General features: G+C 38.3%; 1 protein-coding gene across 3 annotated transcripts in view; it reads left to right on the forward strand.

The window, feature by feature from the left end:
* PLD5 (phospholipase D family member 5) overlaps window positions 1-18,307 on the forward strand; it is a 189,383-nt gene that overhangs the window by 38,297 nt on the left and 132,779 nt on the right. Inside the window, exon 1 of one of the 3 annotated variants that reach the window (XM_087776602.1) lies at window positions 792-889. The exons of the other annotated variants lie outside the window; for them this stretch is intronic. Within the exon in view, the coding sequence (XP_087632728.1) occupies window positions 887-889 (3 nt within the window). The 5' untranslated portion in view covers window positions 792-886. Of the gene's footprint in view, window positions 1-791; window positions 890-18,307 lie in introns of those variants that run through there. 3 annotated transcript variants of the gene reach the window in all.

Raw genomic sequence — 18,307 nt, forward strand, 5'->3', positions numbered from 1 at the left:
CTTTGTTCTTTTTTTTTTTTTTTTTTTTTTTTGTATCACACCCAGCACAGCAGCACCCTGGGTTGTCACTGAGAACATTAAGACAGTTATAATATTAACTAAGTAATTAGCATAGTTACAGCATTGCAGAGAGATTTTTTGTGGTGTATATTCTTGAGAGGGGTGGGGGTAGAAGTATGTAGTAGAAGTGCCAGTTGATCATTTTATCCCTTTGGAACTTACCACCTTATCTTCACTAGGAAAAAGTGGTTTTTTAAAAAAAAAAAAAAGCCAACAAAGAGCAACCACATTGCAAATAAAAGATGCTCTTAGTTAATCTGAAGGGGCATTTGGCTGCCTCACAAAAACACTGTGTATATTTGGCAAAGTTAGGAGCTTTGGCTTAGGAAGATCCATGTTTGGAATAACAGGGTGTGTTGCAAGTCAAAATTCAGGTATCTTGGCAGAGATGTGTGCGTAGTCTGGCATGATGCCTTTCTGCACTGTGCCTAGCTGTAGCAAGTGCTAAAGTCCCTTGTGAACAATATATGAATCTCATTTTGGAATAAAAAAAAAAAAAAAAAGAGGAGGAGGGAAGAAGGAGCCAGGATTTATTTTAACATTTAGTGGATATAAAAAACAAGTATCAAGAAGCAAAAGATTTCCATGAAGCATTCGCTGTGAAAATTCTGCAACTTCTTGTTGCAAACCTCTTTATCACTTGGATTGGCTGATTTCCAGAGCATCAAGGCTAGGAATTGAGGGACTGAAATATAATCAGTGGTGATACATTTTAACCACATAAAACATTCTCTGCTTCCAAAGCCTCCGGTGTCTCTAGTAAGCAGTGCAACAGCAACAGCTCCTTGCTGCTGGACTCCAGAGACAGGGAAAATACCGGATCAGAATGGTAAGAAGCTCTTTACTTTTCACCAGATCTAGATTATTACTTTGGAAAGAATGTTTAAAAGATGATGATGAAATTGGTAGGCATCAGTATTTAAACCAAGAAAAGTGTAAGATACAGTGGCATTATCAGTGTTTTGCTGGAAGAGATCAGCAAAGCAAGTTGGTGACAAATATCTTTGGCACTGAACATGTGCAGCTTATATAAAATCTTTTAAAATTGGGAAACACTACTGACTAGAATTTAATGTAAAATGTAAGCCTGTCTACTTGTTTTATTGCAGAAGGACAGCTGCATGGGCTTTTAAAATAATTTTACATTAATAACTACTGACAAAGACTTCATACATACAAATATAAATAAACCTATGCTGATCGCTTATGCAGGCTGTATGTCTATATGTTTTCTTTTGTTGGGTTTTTGTTGTAGTTTTGGGGTTTTTTTGTTTGTTTGTTTTTCAGAAAGAAGCAGAGATGCTCGGTACATACCTTTTGACTTTTAGGGAGCTATGAAGTTTTTACTTTTCTCGGTTTTCAATCCGTGAAGACCGGTGCTGTTAATCACATTGTGTTTCTCTAGTGTAATTGTTTGGTGGGAAAAAATATCCAAGAAAACCTTTTTAGGATAGTGATTTTATTCTTTGTAACAATTCAAATATTCTGATCTAAATATTAAAACAACAGAAGTAGAATATAAAACACATAAATATAAAATCTGAAATTAATACCATTGGTATCAATTTACAATAGTAGTTTAAACAATGCCTGAAGATACAATAAAAATATTATTAGCAGTTTTCTAGGTATTAAAGAATTGGAGGGGGGGATGAAAATCTTGGGAGTGTTTACTCCCAAGACTCATTGTTAAGACAGTTGGGGTTTTTTTGTTTTGTTTTGTTTTGTTTTGTTTTTTTAATTGAAATATGCATCAAGCCCAATCTCCTGTATGGGAACTTAGCCATTCATTTTAAGTGCATACTAAGTCCAGGAATACATTGATTATGAAATTACAGTATGTCAGGGTGAAAGGAAAACAAATTACTAAATAAGTCTGAAGAGTACTGAAATATGCTTACTTGACAGCCCAGCTGATGTGTGGGAAATTATTCTCTTTGTGATTCAAATGGAAGAGGAGATCTTTAAAAGAGCAACTATGAGAGTTTGAAAAGTATGCAGCAGATGTGAAACTACGTCTGATTTGGTATTTTTTTCTTTCTTGTGTATTTGTTGTTGCTCAGCAGTATGGAAATTAAAATGCAAGAACTAAAACTATCACTGAGTGCTTTCTGATCTTTTCCTTTTCTAAGTGGTTTCACTGAGTGGCAAAACATAAAATACTGAAGTACAGTAGATATTAAATCATGTTATCTTGGCCTGAATTTTCCAGGTTTGACTATAAACACACTTTATGTAAAGATTTGTGTTTTCCTTCTCAACGTGCAGCATAGATTACAAAATCAATAATTGAATGGCAACCAGGCTGTAAGCTTCTTGGAAAGATGTTTAGTATGAATCTGAGCGTGGTGATGGTGGTTGTTTTTGTTATTATTACTATTTTCTTAACAAAAATGCCCAATGTTAAGTATCCATTAAATACTATTGTGGTACTGAAGGGACTTCAATGTATTGTTGTTTCTTGTCAGAAAAGAACGTACTTATAGTTAGTATTATCCTGTATCTAAATTTTGGTACGGGAAAACATAGGAGACAGGAGATCTGGCTGCTTTTCCCTATTGTAAACACAGAACTTAACTAATAACAAATGAAGTTATATATATTTCCAAGTGTGTGATTCCTTAGTTTCTATACAAGTCAAATACAGATATGCTTCAGTAACAGCAAATTAAGGAAAACATTTCCTTCTAGAAACATAACATTCATGTACTGCCATATATTTGCTCTTGATAAAGTTTAAGCCAAAGTAAACTTGCATTGTGTCCTGCTTGACGTGGATGAGTTAGGTAACTAGTGTAGGCAGTTCACAAGGGATCTATTTCTTTCAATTTGCATTGCCTGGGCAAGGATCTTGCATATGTTGTTGAAGGAGAAGGGGGGAAAGAAAAAAGGAAGAAAAAAAGAACCACTACCCTCCCACACCCCAAAAGATGAACCCTTAGTAATAATCAGCTATGTAATAAATGGCACAAAAGGAACAGTCTCTTACTTACAATTTTAAAACGATATGCTTTCTTTCAGAATGTAATGGTCTTAAAGAGGTCAGAATTGCAAGCTGTCAAATGCTTTAGATACCCAGGTTTAATTATCCCAAGTGTTTTTTCTAATAAGTCTAAGGAACAAAAGTAAAATTATGGATAATGTACCAGCCTTATTTGAAAAATTGAAAAGTTGTAAATGTTACTATTGCAGTGCTAAATTCTAATATAGTATCGCCTAGGATTAGTGCAAGAGATGCTGGGTATGGCAAAGTTTGTTTTAAGTGTCTTTCTGGTGCAAAACTTAAAAAAGCCTACTCAACAACTGGATGCATCATTCATCCAAATGAATTCAGGTTAAATACTTTTTTAATCCCAGTGACTAAATAGAACTCTGATAAACTGCCTGAAAATGTAATCCTGTATTTAAAGTGGTGTACTATAAATATGTAAGCTATGTAGTTTATATATAATATAAATTATGTTTAGGGAAAGGAAAAATAGCTTTGTCTCTGCTATGAAGTTGATTCAAGACTTAATAACATTCTCAGGTTTTACTGATTTAGTTTTTTGCTTTGTTCTCCTGCCATTTTTTTGGCAAAATATAGTTTATTCATTCAGAAGTAGTCATGCTGGCTCTCATAATACTGCTGCTGAAAAAGTATTGAAAGATTTAGTCAGATGAAATCTGATGCAGTACAGCTTTGGTGAAATCACAGGTTGTGTGTGTGTGTTTAGTACTATTATGCCCCAATTCACTTTTGGCACAGTTTGGTTCAGGTGATGTGTCATAGCTGTGTGACAGGCTGTTTACCACATCAATAAGTCTGTGCACCGTTGTGAAATACACACTTGCATGCTCCATAAATATTGTTTATGAAGGACAAAGATAACCACTTTGACCTTTAATTGAAATGTAATGCTGAAATATCTCCAGGTATATACTAGAGTTTACTCATAATGAAATAAGCTTGTGTTTTGAAATCTCAGCATCCATGTTAATGGAGACTGAATACTTTCAGTGAACAAAATATGACAGCAAGAAAGGTTTATGCAAGGATTCCTAAACTGGAATAGTTTTTTGGTGGTAGTGGATTATTTTTTAAAGCCATTTTTCTTTGGATTCATTATCAATATACTCCGTAGATTAGGTTTTGCTCACTGAAATCCATCTTTTAAACTGTGCCATTACACTGGCAGTACAACTTAAAATTAGTTGCTTTCAGGAAGTTATAAATTATTTACTCTGGTTTACATAATGTATCAGCATGTCGTCTGCATCTGTGTTCAAGACAGGGTTTCAGTCCTTCGTCCATGTGATACACAAAGAAACTATTAAAAAGAGTGCTTTTATCCTGTCATGCCATCAAAAATGAAGGTCAGGAAAAATGAAGGCAGGGGGAAAGGACAGTCTGGTCTCTACGTGAAATAATTGATGGGAGCAGCTTCCTGAGCAAGAGAGCTAAAGTGAGAAGGTGGCTGGATAATATATATTTTTCTGCATTTGGTTAACGTTTGTATTGCAGCATTTGCAGTGTTTTGAAATATCAGGACAAAATTCTGTTGCCCATATATCTTATGACTCTCATAGCAATGTGATATTTTGCTGCACATGATTGTTCTTATACTTCATGACCATATTGAGAACACTGAAAACAATTAAGGTTGAGAGTTAGCATGGACCTTTTACATAAAAAAGGTTTGGAGAAGACAAAAGGGTACTGACAACTTTATACCCACTTGATAGTGTGCAGATGTAAGAAGAGCCAGGCATGGGGTTATGCCCCGAAGGATGTGTTTCCAGTGCTTGTATAAGGAGCGTGCTCTGGTCAGAACTGAAGCTGTGCAATATGTGGTGGTGGGAGACACAATGCACAATTTGGCTGGACTTCCAGGCTTGCTCCACTACATAGAGTGGTGATGGGAAGCTACCATACCTAAAGGAATTCTCCAGATCTTGCACTTGAGTTTTCAGTCTACTGTAAATATGTTGTAAGAACACTTTATTTAAATACGTTTTCCAATGTTGCTGTGTCACCTGGGGATACAGCTGCATAGCCAGCCTCTTGTATCATCTGATAATGAAGTGGACAGCTCGGAGGTGAGTGCCGTCTACTCCCCTGGAACTGTGCCAGAAGCTCCACTTCCCCTCTGCTCACCAGGATACACCTCAGGTATATGACTAAAGCTTTTGGATCTATGAAGATTTTGGAATGAGACTCACAGCACAAGGTTGGCAGCCTCTGGTGTAGATCCTTATTCAGTTGAAAAGGGTAGATAAATCCTGTGTTGAAACCCACAGCACTTCTGCCTCCGTTGCCATAGTAGGATGGCTCTCTTAGTAGTCATGGCTTTAACTCAATAGCGCTAACCTTTTGCGTAGGTCAGAGATGTTCTGAGACCATGTGTTGCAGCCTTTTCTCCCCTTATGTGATGGGATGTGGCTTTCATCACATGACTTTTATGTCATAATTCTCTCTGTCACAAGACATATAATGGCCATATAATGGGTATTTATTTGATCAGGTGATGACTGAGACTGTAGATTCATTTGGGAAAAATCACAAGGAAGAGGATGCTGTAGGACTACACCTCTGATTTAACTTCTTTTCTGTCAATACTTTTAATAGTTTTTGTTGTGGTCCTTCCTGTTCAGAAAGGAAAAATCTGTCTAATGTAGTGTAGACTTTATCCACATCAGTTCTGGGGAGAATGTTTTGGAAGAATATATACGTAATTTGGCCCAAACATGATGTCTGAGCCGTTGGGTCTTGAGTAACCAAAGAGCTGCTACTCTGCAGACCTCTGACTCATTCAGGCGAGAATGAAGGATCTTTCATTGGCTGAAACTGGCCTACAAAATTTATGTCAGGAAAAGATATGTTTCTCATCTTTTTTTTTTTTTTTTTTCCCTTTTCATTGGAGAAATAGAAGGGACTAATTTTAGAGAGTGCTGAAAAACTCCATGATCAAAAGGTCATGTAAGTCAATTAAACTTTGTTAGGTTCGTTTCTGACTCGACTAAATTTGTTGCATGCACTACTGTTAATTTTCTTATTTTTCTCTTTGTAGGATTGTCAAAAGTGATAGGCATGTTAAAAAGAAACTTTTTTTTGTCCTACTCTTCATTCCACTATTACAGAGGATCGATCACAAAAGCAGCACTTGCATCTAATAACTCTTCCACTACAGCACAGGTAGAGAGAAAATTGGTTTCCTTGCACATGCAGAGCATGAGAAAATGAGTTCTACGTGAGGGATGAATGCGACACATTAGGAATGCTATAGGCTATAGGCAGAGTATATTAAGGTCTCTGCTAGCATCTGTTTGTTGCAGAGGTTGCCATGAAATGATGCTTGTAGTTAGCTACTTCCTTTTTGTACACTTGGGCTGGTTGTGGACTCTATTTCCTCCGCCTCTCAGTGCTAGTGTGGTCCTGTAGCCAGCAAGTGATGGGGAGTTCCCTCATCTCTGACTGTGCCTCATGTAGAGCTTCTGTTTCGAGGTCATTCATGCATTCATCATCCAAAGCTAATTGCTTAGTTTGGGCTCCTAGTAATTTGCAGAAGAGCTTTGAAAAAATGAGTCCTGAAAGAATCTTTTGTCTTAGTGATCCTGGTGGATTTGATGGTTTTGGAGTTGGCAGGTAATTGCTGTATTGTGAGGTTCTGAGAACGGAGGCAGTCATAATTTGGGGTTAAAAGTTTGTTGGAAGGAAAAAAAAATACTAGGAAACTGTTGTTATGGATGTAGTTTTGGATGGATTGAGAACACGTGCTCTAAGGTGACAGCAGTTCATTCCTCTGATGCTGGCAATAACAGCATTTGTAGTGTGTGCCATTGCATAAACCCATTGTTTGTTCTTTCCTTTGAAAGAAAAAAAAAAACCAAAACCCAACAAAAAACCCAAACACCTCCACAGGGTTAATATTTATAACTTTTACCAAATGTGTATTTAGGTATTTTATTTTATATAGGGAGCAGTACTGCAATCTATTAGGACACATGCATGTATAGTTAAGTGCTTGGAAAAAATAAACAAATCTAAGAATGTACCAGGATAAACACAAATCTTTCTACTGTATCAATTTCAGAACTCCTTGACATCATGGCAAATGTAGACAGTCTAACTGAAGAAATTATTTTTGATGCCGTGCATCGTAGGAGAGAACCTGCAATTTTTTAACTGTGTTCTAGAAGGAAGTTTACTATAAAATAGTTCAGAATTTATATGACACTGTGTTACATTAATGTCTGTGGTTGTTTTTGGTTTGTTAGCATATCACAAGTCCCCAAAATGCTATAACTCTTTCATAAATTTACTAATGAAGTTGGCTTTACTGTTGATTAGAGTCCCTTTTTAGTAAAAGGAAATGTAAAAATATTTGTAGAAGAATCTGAAGGGTGAATAAAGGCTAAAAGACTGCTAATGCATGTTGATGTAGAATGACCTTAATAATCTTACCAGTTGTAGCAGCCTTATGGATTCTCTAGTGCAAGCTTATGAAAGTAATGCATTTGCTGTGGATCATTTTACTGGTCCAAAACCAGTGAAATATTCACTCTGATCTGTGCCAGTGGTGGTATGGAAGCACATATAATATATGCTCCCAGTCAGTGATGGAGAGAGAGTAGGAGGATTTTTCATGAGCAATATAATTAAATGCATGTATATAAAAGATACGTGCAAGATGCTGCTTGAGAAAGTACTTTATATAAAATAGATAATTATAGGGAAAAAATTAATTCCCTGGAATGATAGTACATGTTATTAATTTACCAGTAGTGTAAAGGTTTTCTGAGTAGTTTATTTCCTATTTGTAACATGGTATTTTTTTCTAATAATCTTTGTGTCTTCAGAAAGGAATTTTAGATCAAAATGTTTTATTGGGCATATTACACTGGAATTTTAATACAGAATTAATATAGACCACTGTTGTAAAGGTTTGTTTCATAGCTTAAAAATTATTTGCTCTTGCAGAAGTATGGGAACTATGAAAACTGTCCGAAGACATAGGTTTTCTTCTCTATTTACTACATTTTAAATTGTGTGCATGGTTGCCACTGTTGTGGATCATACCCATGTTTCTTTAAAGGTGTCCAGAGGAGGTGATGGTATTAATTCACCTGCTGCTAAATACTATCCTACTTAGAAAATAATTCAGAAGCGACTTAGACATCAGAAATGAAAACAGATTCAGTTGCTTAGGGCTAAATCTTGCAAGCACTTACTACCGGGTATGGTGTGTTGTGACTTTCCTGGGATTAATCACATCCTAAACAGACAAAAAAAATATTCTAGTTCCCCCTCCTCCTCCCCGCTATTCCTCCATTTTCTGTGGAAAGCAAAAGGCTTCTGTCTCAAAACAAAGCTGGAGGCAGTGTGTGTGATAACATTTGTTTGCAAGAATGGACAGCTTAGATGCACCTGAAAACTCTTGGTCAAAAATAGATGTTGCGGGCTATGCTCTTAGTGTTGTCCAAAGAAACCTTCAGCAGGAGGTGCTCAAGTCTGTCAAGGATGCTCTGCGTATTGGCCCTCAGCTAGGAGCTCTGACAGCAGGGCCAGGGCCAGGGCTGGTGCTCACTGCCCTGCCCCTGCCTGTGCCCACCCCTGGTGAGTACTTTGCTTCGCTAAGGGGTTGCTGTGTAACATTTTGCTTCCAGGCCTAATTGAAGAAGTGCAGTGAAAAGTATATGGTGAAAAGGAATAGGCACAGCAGTTTACTTTGGGGAGGCTTCACTGAAGCTATCAAATAACTTTCCTCAACTATTACTTAAAAAACAAAACCCAGTGCAATCCATGTCATTGTAACTGAAAAATGGGACTTAACCTGTTGTTCTCTGTTTTAAAGACAGGCTCTTTCCAGTTTCCTTTACTGTAAACTTTCCTACTGAGTGAGAATTATGTTAGGATATTGCAGCTGTCTGCACTATACTGAGACGACGTAATAACTGGAGTTGAGTGTTCTTGCCAGTTCTGCTTTACGTTTTGGTATTGTGTTGCACAAAAAACAGAGCAGAGATTTTGACCTAGACTGTGTCTTAGCAACTGGGGGAAGGATGGTGCATTCAGTCAGCATTAATTTCAAAGAGAAATCCCAACCAAAACCATGAAGCTGAATTTCTGCCAGGTGTAAGAGGTTTCATAACCTAAAGCTATTTAACTGTCTGACTCCAGAAAAAGTAGGTGCTGTTGGTTTTAATGGTCAAAGTGAGACCCGCAGCTGAATATGGCAAACTTGCAGAATCTAGATACGGAGATCCTATCCTAGTCTCTTGTGTTTTCAGTAGTGGCATGTATGTTTTCTGCTGAGTCTCTGATCTCAGACTATGTTGTGTAAATGTGTATGTATTTTTAAAATCAAAAGCATAATTTCTGAATGGACAGTGTACTCTAGGGAATGGATACAGGACACAGAAAACCACACTTAATTTAAAATTTTTACTACTTCAGGGTCTGACACTCACTAGGCTGCAGTGAGAAGCATATCATTTATTGTGTTATAAACACTCTTCTATCTTAAATTCTAAAATAGTTGTTTCCTGGAGGAGGCTTGGAATATAAACTGATGTACCTGACAGTTAATTAAAATTCAGTGTTGTTTGTTCTTGCTTAAATTAGTGAAGAAAAGCTTCTAGGAAACACCATAGAGAATAACGTTCTGAAGATTTCAAATTATTTTGAAAGATAAGAATTCCCATGACTCAGTTCCTTAAAGAGCTGAAACATAATTCAGATGCTTCTTTACCACCTGTCACATTTTTTTTTTGCATTTTTAGATCAAGTATTTTCTCTCTCTCATAAATAAATAAAAGGAGTGAACTGCAGAGAGAACCTCTTATTTCCTTTTTTACCCAGCAGGTTGTTTTCTGAATCCTAGTTAGTGAACTACATGCACATACTACTTCTATTATAGTGTTGTAACCCACCTGAACAAATGCATACCTAGTAGGAGTCCAATCGTTTCGTTAAGTTACACCAGGAATTGGCCGGTATTGTTGTACAAACCAGAGAAAACCATGAGTAATTGGTTTTGTTTGTAATGTGAAATCACTGATTAGCCAGTTAATACCATTTTCTTTCCCATGCACACAGCCTCCCACACACAGAAAGATGAAAAAAATAGTATAAAAATAAGATTTTAGCTACGACAATTAGATCTCCAGATGTCTGATTTCTTGGTTTAGAAAACTGCACAAGAGCTTATCTATTCCTGAAATAAAAATGATTTAGATAGTCCAAAACGTCTTTCATGATTGCCCATCTGCCAGGGTGTGCATTTCATTTTTCATGTGGTAAATAAAATTTCTAAGTAATTCTTTAAATCATTGCTGCACAGCTCATTACAGAGACCTCATGCTTGCTAATACTGACAAACAGAAGGCAAAAGGACTGGCAAAGCATGTGGAGCGCCCATACTAGGCTTGCAAGGCAGGAAGTCCATCATGGAGAGGGGAATAGTTCAGTGGATTTATGCGGGGTATTAACTACTTCACCTGTGCTCTTTCCCTGTTGCTCCTTTCAAGAAATGCAGATGCATACTGAGGAGGATGGGAAAAGCAATTGTCCAAGCTTTCTTGTTGGTTTTGTGCCATTAATTTCCCCTCTGAATCAGGCACTCGTATTTTAAGCTGTCCTTTCATGTTAAGTACTGTGTACAGTGGACTGGATTCATACCTGTGCTTAGGTAGGCAGACATCTCTAGTCTTAATGCTTGGAGCCTTACCTTTTTCAGATTTTTTGAAAGGTCACTTCTGCTTGAGTCTGACAGGTTGTGGGTGCTGACACATTGACAAATCAAGCCCTTTCTATACTTTATACTGAAGTCGCAACTGGGAAAAAGGAATCTTGCTGACTTATGTTCCCAAAACTGTGGACCGACTCTTGCATACTTCGCTAGAGGTGCAGTTAATCAAAACAGCTGCAGTTCAGAACACCTGGAAGTTGTGCAACTCTTAAATGTCTAAATGTAAATTTAAGAATCTAATTTTAAGCAGGCAGATTTGATCATTTTGCCCTTGGTTACCCAGGAAACCAGTTAATTACTATGCATTTGCTTCAGCACTCTGCATGCAGCTTTTAAAGCATTTTATTATAATTTTTCTTTTATTTTTTTCTTAAGCTAGTGTTTGTAGAAAGGGCTGGCTTGACAGCTCTGGCAAATGAAATAGTCTGCCTGCCCACGGAATATGTGCTCCCTAGACAGTGGCAGTCCAAACTTCCTCATGCTGTTTTGTCAATGTGCTACAACTTTTCTTGTGGGGGGTGGAGAGAGGAAGAGCTGGAGGAGGAGGTAGGGTCCTTGTACCATCAAGTCTTTGCCACTGAAACGTGTAAGCATCGTCCAGAAAAATTACCTGTATTTTCCTTCCAGCATAGAAAACAGTGCAGCTGAAAATGGGATGAACTCAAGCTCTGGAAACATATATCCAGTCTGCAAACTGTCGTCAAGATCACAACCTTGATCCTGCTGCTATGTGGCAGTTGGCACTGGTGACACATGATCTTGTGAACTAAGCAGAGTTTTCCTTGCTCAGTGCTGAGGCAAAAGGATTTTCAGAGTTCTGGTGCTGAAGTCTTCAGCAAAAAGTCCTAGGATGATATTTGCAAATTAGAGGTTGAAGAGAGAAATCTGGGAATTTACTCTAAAATGTAAAAGTTGCAGCCTGTTGTGCTTCACTTTCCAAATGCAGATCAGAGTATGCACAATTTATTACTTCAGTTTGTCTCACTGATGACTCTTGAGATAGATGTATAATATGAATCCAGATAGCTACAAATCACCTAGCACTCCTAGAAAAATCAGCCAGGAAGCAGTCAGTCTTTTCAACAAAGAATTGTGTATTTGCTTTCCAAGTAGTTTACAGGCCTTCTGGTTCAGTTAGTTAGTAGCCTAAAAACCATGGGAGATCACTGACAGAATCATACTGCTGTTCTTTAGTGATCACTGTGAATTCGCAAATGTTTCAACAAAAATAACAGGGCAATAAGAATGGAGCATATCCATGACATCTTTGAATTTCACAAATCTTTGCTCTATTATGACTGAAAATTGAAATATAGAAGGAATGGTCACATCATCCAACTTCAGGCACCTGGCTTAAAATAGCTACAATGCTTCATAATCACTGTTGTTCTGTGCAGCTTCTGTAGTTACGAGAGAGGTTATCCAGGAAGTTGTCAAGACCGTCTCTATTCAAGCTGTGCTTCTAAGGCAGCTTAAATGATGCAGTCCGGGCTGCATGTTGCTGTACTGCCTCAGGCCATGCAGCCCATCCTTTTCCTTCAGAGAGTGCCATCACTTGTAATGAATCAGTTCTGGGAGTTCCTTGCTTGAAAACTAACCAAGAGTTTTGGACTTTTGGGGTGGAAGACATTGTCTGCTGTAGGGGAGAGTTTTGCAGACTTCAATTTGGCAAGGAATCTGTGTTTTGTCTCGTAAAGGCAAGAGTATTGCTAAGCATAAATAAAAATGACAAGTATGTTAAGACTGTGAGAGCACAAAAGAAAACACTGGAATTTACTTTGGTCACGAAAGTCACTTGGGGGATTCTTGTTCTTTGAATGCTGTTTTGAATTACTGAATCATTTTTCATAGTTTTTCTATCAGGTTATGCTTTCAGGTTCATCACTTAAGTTCTGAGAAAGAGCTGTAAATTCTACTGGTTTTCCTCCTGCAGACTGTGTAATACAAAGATGCTTACATTACTGGTGCTCTAAACTTATGAACCTTTTCAGAATCTAAATTCAAGATTCATTGCAGCTTTTAATGTTACTCTAAGAAATTCATGGTGCATTAATGTAACTGTAATTGTGCTATCAGCATTGGTCTCGTACACATTGCATCTTCTTTAAATGAAGAGAAGCAGGGAGAGTGCATAGGAGAAAATGGAAAACATCTCATTTGTCATCTGAATTAGAATATATTCTCCCTACCTGAAGAATCAATATTTTAGAAGGCAAGGAGCAGTATGTTTTGCTGTCTTGATGCCTATTAGGGTTTCTTAAGTTTTAGAAATCAGTAATCCAGAAAAGAATTCCATAGTGGATTTGCATTTGTAGGTGTAAGGAACGTGGGTCTGTTATGGAGATGTTAGAATGTATTTATAAATTAGGAGTGAGATCTTGCTTCATAACACTGTAAAAATTTTCATTTTTGAAACCTAGTGAACCTTATTTTACTGGTGTCAACTGATTTTTAATTTTTTTTTTTTTCCTGTTTGAATAACTTCTTTTTTATGTAGCTGGTTCTGTGGTCCTAGGATCATGGCCTGGTAAACTCTGAATTATTCACAGAATTGATGTAGATCGTGTATTTTTACTGCTTGGTGGTTTGCCCACTGCAAATGCCCCTCAAGCCTGAATAAGGAAGAGAGAGGCTAGATTTAGAGCATGAGAGTGCTGTCAAATCGCAGAAGAGACTAGATTCCTGTTTACTCTGTTGAGATTGGCCAAAGAAATAGCCAGAAATTGCCCAGCTGCAATGGACTGCCTGTATTTGTTTCTCCTCTGTGTTGGCTGACCACAGACAGACACATTTCACCTAGCTGTAAGATGGCGATGACAGTTATCTTCCCTATGTGGTTTATTAGTTGCTAATTCCATTTAGTAGAAACCTTTATCAATTACAGCCTTGTCAAGTTTCCAGCAGGACTAGCAGAACTTTTTCATTCACCTTAATGATATCAACATAGTGAATTTTGTGCCAGTTCCATTAAATTCAATGGATCTCGCTTCACTCACTGACAGTGAGTGTATGATTCGTCCTGTTTACTGAGAGTCATACAAATCTTTTGTAATTATACCAACTCAGGGAGCTTGAAACTATCCTTTTTACTTTTTTTTTTTTTTTCAGTAGTGATTAGTATCTCTACCTTTTGCTATAATCAGAGTCTATTCAAAACAAGCAAAACCCAACTTAGTAAAATTTGTGTTAAAGGCAAAATAGAGATGATTCTGAGGACTAGACTTCTCAGGCGGCTGTGAGGTACTGCCAGAATTAATTTATCTTCCATTATTATTTGGGAAAGAGGAGCAGGCTATATAGCCAAAGTAAACAGTACTTTTATGTATGCAGTTATGGAGACTCATTTGCATTGCCGCTTGTGTTTATATGAAATCACATAAATCCACAGATACAAGAGCTGTTCTTATGCTAGACAAGTACTACTTTTTCTTGATAATTTTAATTCTTAAGATAAAAAGCAAGTAGAAAATCAAACTACTGACTTCATGAATCTAGTGTACTTGCTATCTGGAAGCTGTGCTTTGACATGACACAGGGCAGTGTGTGGAACTGGGGAGCTCCAAGGTCTCGTACAATAATAAAGAAAAAGTGTATGCCTCTGAAGGCTAGGACTAATACGTACCAGCTGGGTTTAGATTGATAGCATTACTTTTTTGATAAGATTGAATTGGATGTTGTTTCCATCACATCGGACAGTGCTAATACTAGCTTTATTTTTTGACATTGGAGCCAATTTTCTGAATTCATGTTGGTGCTGTTTATGTGTAGCTATTGCTGTTGTTTTTATTGAGGTCATTAATTTTAATAAACCCAAGAAACACAAGTAGTTTATTACTGTCACAAATCCAAGTATAAATGGCCTTAAATTTTTAAAGATTTATGTAAAGGAGTGTCTCAGTCTTCCTCCTCTTCCTATGCTATGAATAACATTTACTGAACGGCCCAAAGGTTTAATTTTTTCAAGTAATACATCTCCTTTGTAATGGTGACTAGATAAAGCTGACAGATGAACGTTAATGTTCACTCTACAGTGATGTGCAAAAAGAAAACCTCAAAAAAGTCCTTCAGAATAGATACTCCAATTAAAGTCTCCAGGATGGTGAAAGTTGAGGCCCATAAAAAGCTGAAGAGGTTACTACACATACACGCTCTGAAGTTATGGTAAATGCAAGGTAGTTCAACTAAACATGCGGTTTATTGCGATCTAAGGGCATACAAATAGAGTGACTTCATTGATGTGTTTTAAGTTAAATAGCTACAGAATCAGATAGTATGGTCGCTCTTTGCTTAAAGCATTAGGACTGACGTGCAGTCACTCAGAAGTGACGGCTCTGGGTCCCTAAGCAGGAGCAGCTGAGACCCCTCTGTCACTGGTGGCAGCCTGTGTGCAACACTGTAACCTCCTTGTGTCTGCAAGGCATGCCCCTAAAAATTGTGATCGGTGAGGTCATCCTTTGGTGCAGGTTTTGAGGGATCAACAACTGCAGTAAAATTCTTTTCCTCCTCCTTCTCCAGGAATGTGTTTGCCTTGCTGTGGAAGGTGTAGGCTGCTTTGTGCCGTGGGCACCATTGGCCAGGGCGCCATGTGGAGCAGGAGTCCCCTGAGGAACAGGGTCCAGTAGGAGCAGGGGCTCCCCATGGCAGCTGTCAGGGCAGGGCCTGGTGGCCAGGGCCCGTGCCACCATGCCAGCCAGGGAGGAGGGCAGCTGGGGGACAGCCCTGGTGCTAGACATTGGGCCGCAGGTGGCCCTGGCTCAGCGGGTCCCATGACAGGGCAGGGCTGTGGAGACCTGGAGACTGGCCCTGCTGTGGTGCCACTGGGACAGGGACTGACATCCCCGGGAGCTGACATGTTGTCCTGAGCTGTGGGTAGGTGGGGGAGCCGGGGGGCTGGCCAGAACCTGTAAGGCCTATAAGTGCCCTCAGGGCCCTGCTACCACCTGTGCTATATGCGTATTTCCTTAGCGCTGTGTGTATTGTCATCTGTCGTGTCCCTTGAAGATGTTGAACTCAAAAGAAAATATAAGTGGTGAACATTCAGTATTGGTATTTTGTCTTATACGTGAATATGTTACTAATGTTGAGTGGGCAGTGTGTCTTAGAACAGTAATGCCCTGAAAGACAGTCCTGGAGTGTTTAGCCATTCTCCAGGAAAGGCGTACCAAGAACATGAGAGCAGCTGTACTGTTCAGGCTGAACATCCAGCCAGCCTGGTGTCCTGTCTCTGATGGGAGCCTGGCAAAGAGGGAAGAAAAGGCTTATGAGGAGCAGCTGAGGGAGCTGGGGTTGTTTAGCCTGGAGAAAAGGAGGCTGAGGGGAGACCTTATCACTCTCTACAACTACCTGAAAGGAGGTTGTAGCGAGGTAGATGTCAGTCGCTTCTGCCAAGTAACAAGCGATAGGACAAGAGGAAACGGTCTCAAGTTGCACCAGGGGAGGTTTAGGTTAGATATTAGGAAAAATTTCTTCACCTAAAGGGTTGTCAAGCATTGGAACAGGCTGCCCAGGGAAGCAGTTGAGTCCCCATCCCTGGAGGTACTTAAAAGATGTGTGGATGTGGTTCTTAGGGACCTGGTTTAGTGGTGGACTTGGCAGTGTTAGGTTAACAGTTGGACTCAACGATCTTAAGGGTCTTTTCCAACCTAAACGATTCTATGATTCTATGAAAAACAGACCTGATCATTGTTATATCTTTGCCTTTACTAGCTCCCAGAGCTTTTCTCCATTCATGAAGAAAACCCAAATAAATCCTTTTTCAAATCTATGTAAGCTTCTAGCATCTATGGTGTCCCTTGCCAAGGGGTTCTACAGCTTAACAATGCCTTGTGTGGAAGAGTACCCTTTTTCTGTTCATTTTGAACTTGCCAACATAATTAATTTAATGCCCTCTAATGTTTTTATTGGAAGAGACAGTGAATAACTCTTTCTTAGTCATCTTTTCCATGCCGCTTACGAATTTATAGTTCTGTCACATTCCTCCCTTAGTCATATCGTTTTCCAAGCTGAAGAATACCAGTTTATTTAATCTTTCTTTCTACATAAACATTCTAGACTTTGATTGTCCTTTTTACCTTTTTCCATACCTCTTCCAGTTGTTCTGTGACTTTTGAAATGAGTGGACTAGAACTGCATGTGACTTTCAGCTTGTGGGTACACAAATATATAAAAATTCACAATGTGAAGAAATTTTCGTTGGTGTTCTGTTCCCTTTCTAGTAACTCAGTTTGCCTCTTTGACCTCCAGACACTAAGTTGATGTTTCCATAAGGTTACGTACTGTAACTGTGATCTTGCTCATAGATCATAATACTGAGTTTAAAAATAATTTTGAGGCCAATAAAGTCAGAAATGTCATGTGTACTTATATGCACTATGTTTTATGCAGCTGTATAATTTTCTGGTACCATCCAGTCACTCGGCATCAGTAGGTCCTACTGCCATTTCTTGCCTTTGGCTGCCACCTTTACTAATCTGTGACTAACTTTGTGTCATCAGCTAACTGTCTGCCCGCTAGGATAAATTTCGCCACATAACTAAGAAAATGAACAATGAAAGAGGTAATGAATGTCTGTGCAAAGTGCATTTGCTAATGTTGGGGGAGGGAATCTTAACTTTAGTAAATTGCTACTGTATTAGATTCTTCAATGATACACTGATGTGATTTTACAGATCATTTCTGATATTTTTTTTTAAAGATGAAAGGGATATAGTAATGGTTTTAGCCGAGTACCACTTTTTTAATGTTTAACTTAAAAGTGCTTTTGTTAGCTTACAATCTTCAGAACTCCCAGAATTAAAAAACTTTCTCCTTCCCTTAACAAACTCCCCAAATCTCTGTGCATTTTTTGGACTGAGATTAAGAATAGAAATTATAACGTTTGGAGGGGTTGTGGTCAGGATGCTAAAATGAAAGAGGGAATTCCTTTGTGGTCCAGGTATGTTAAATCTCTATGCAATCTATGTATAACTGCAATGTATTTATTAACTAAGTCTATCTGAAATATTAATTAATAAAATTCAAATGTGACTAGTGGTTTAAGAAGACTCTTACAGCAGAGGGATGACTCAGTTTAGCATTCAAAGAGGAGGTAAAACTCTCTGTACCTTCATAAACAAAGCCAGGGAAAAATACATCAGATAGAAGAAGGGAGGGAGGTCTTCCTGGCAGTCAGAATGTAGTGTTTTAATATTGGACTGGTATTTTGGAATGAGGTGTGACAGTTGCATAGATTTTTATATGGTTTTATAGGTGGAAAAAGTCATAATAAGAGCCATAGTAAGCTATTTGCTGTGGTCATGGGCTGGGACAAGCTGAAACTATTGAAAGTTTCCAAGCGCATATTGAAAATTAACACAATCTAAAATGGTAGATGGAAATTGCTTCTGCTGCTCCTTCTGGTTTTGGCACCCTCTCATATTCTCAGGGGACTTTGATGTTGTTTTCTGACGCTTGTGACAGCAGTCAAAAGATGTTTGTAGAACATACTGAAGCCTCCCTGGCTTTTTGAGTGAAGGTGT

The sequence above is a fragment of the Nipponia nippon genome, unplaced genomic scaffold, assembly GCF_047370975.1.
Source record: "Nipponia nippon isolate SJK-2023a ecotype South Korea unplaced genomic scaffold, ASM4737097v1 scaffold_4, whole genome shotgun sequence".
NCBI lineage: Eukaryota > Metazoa > Chordata > Aves > Pelecaniformes > Threskiornithidae > Nipponia > Nipponia nippon.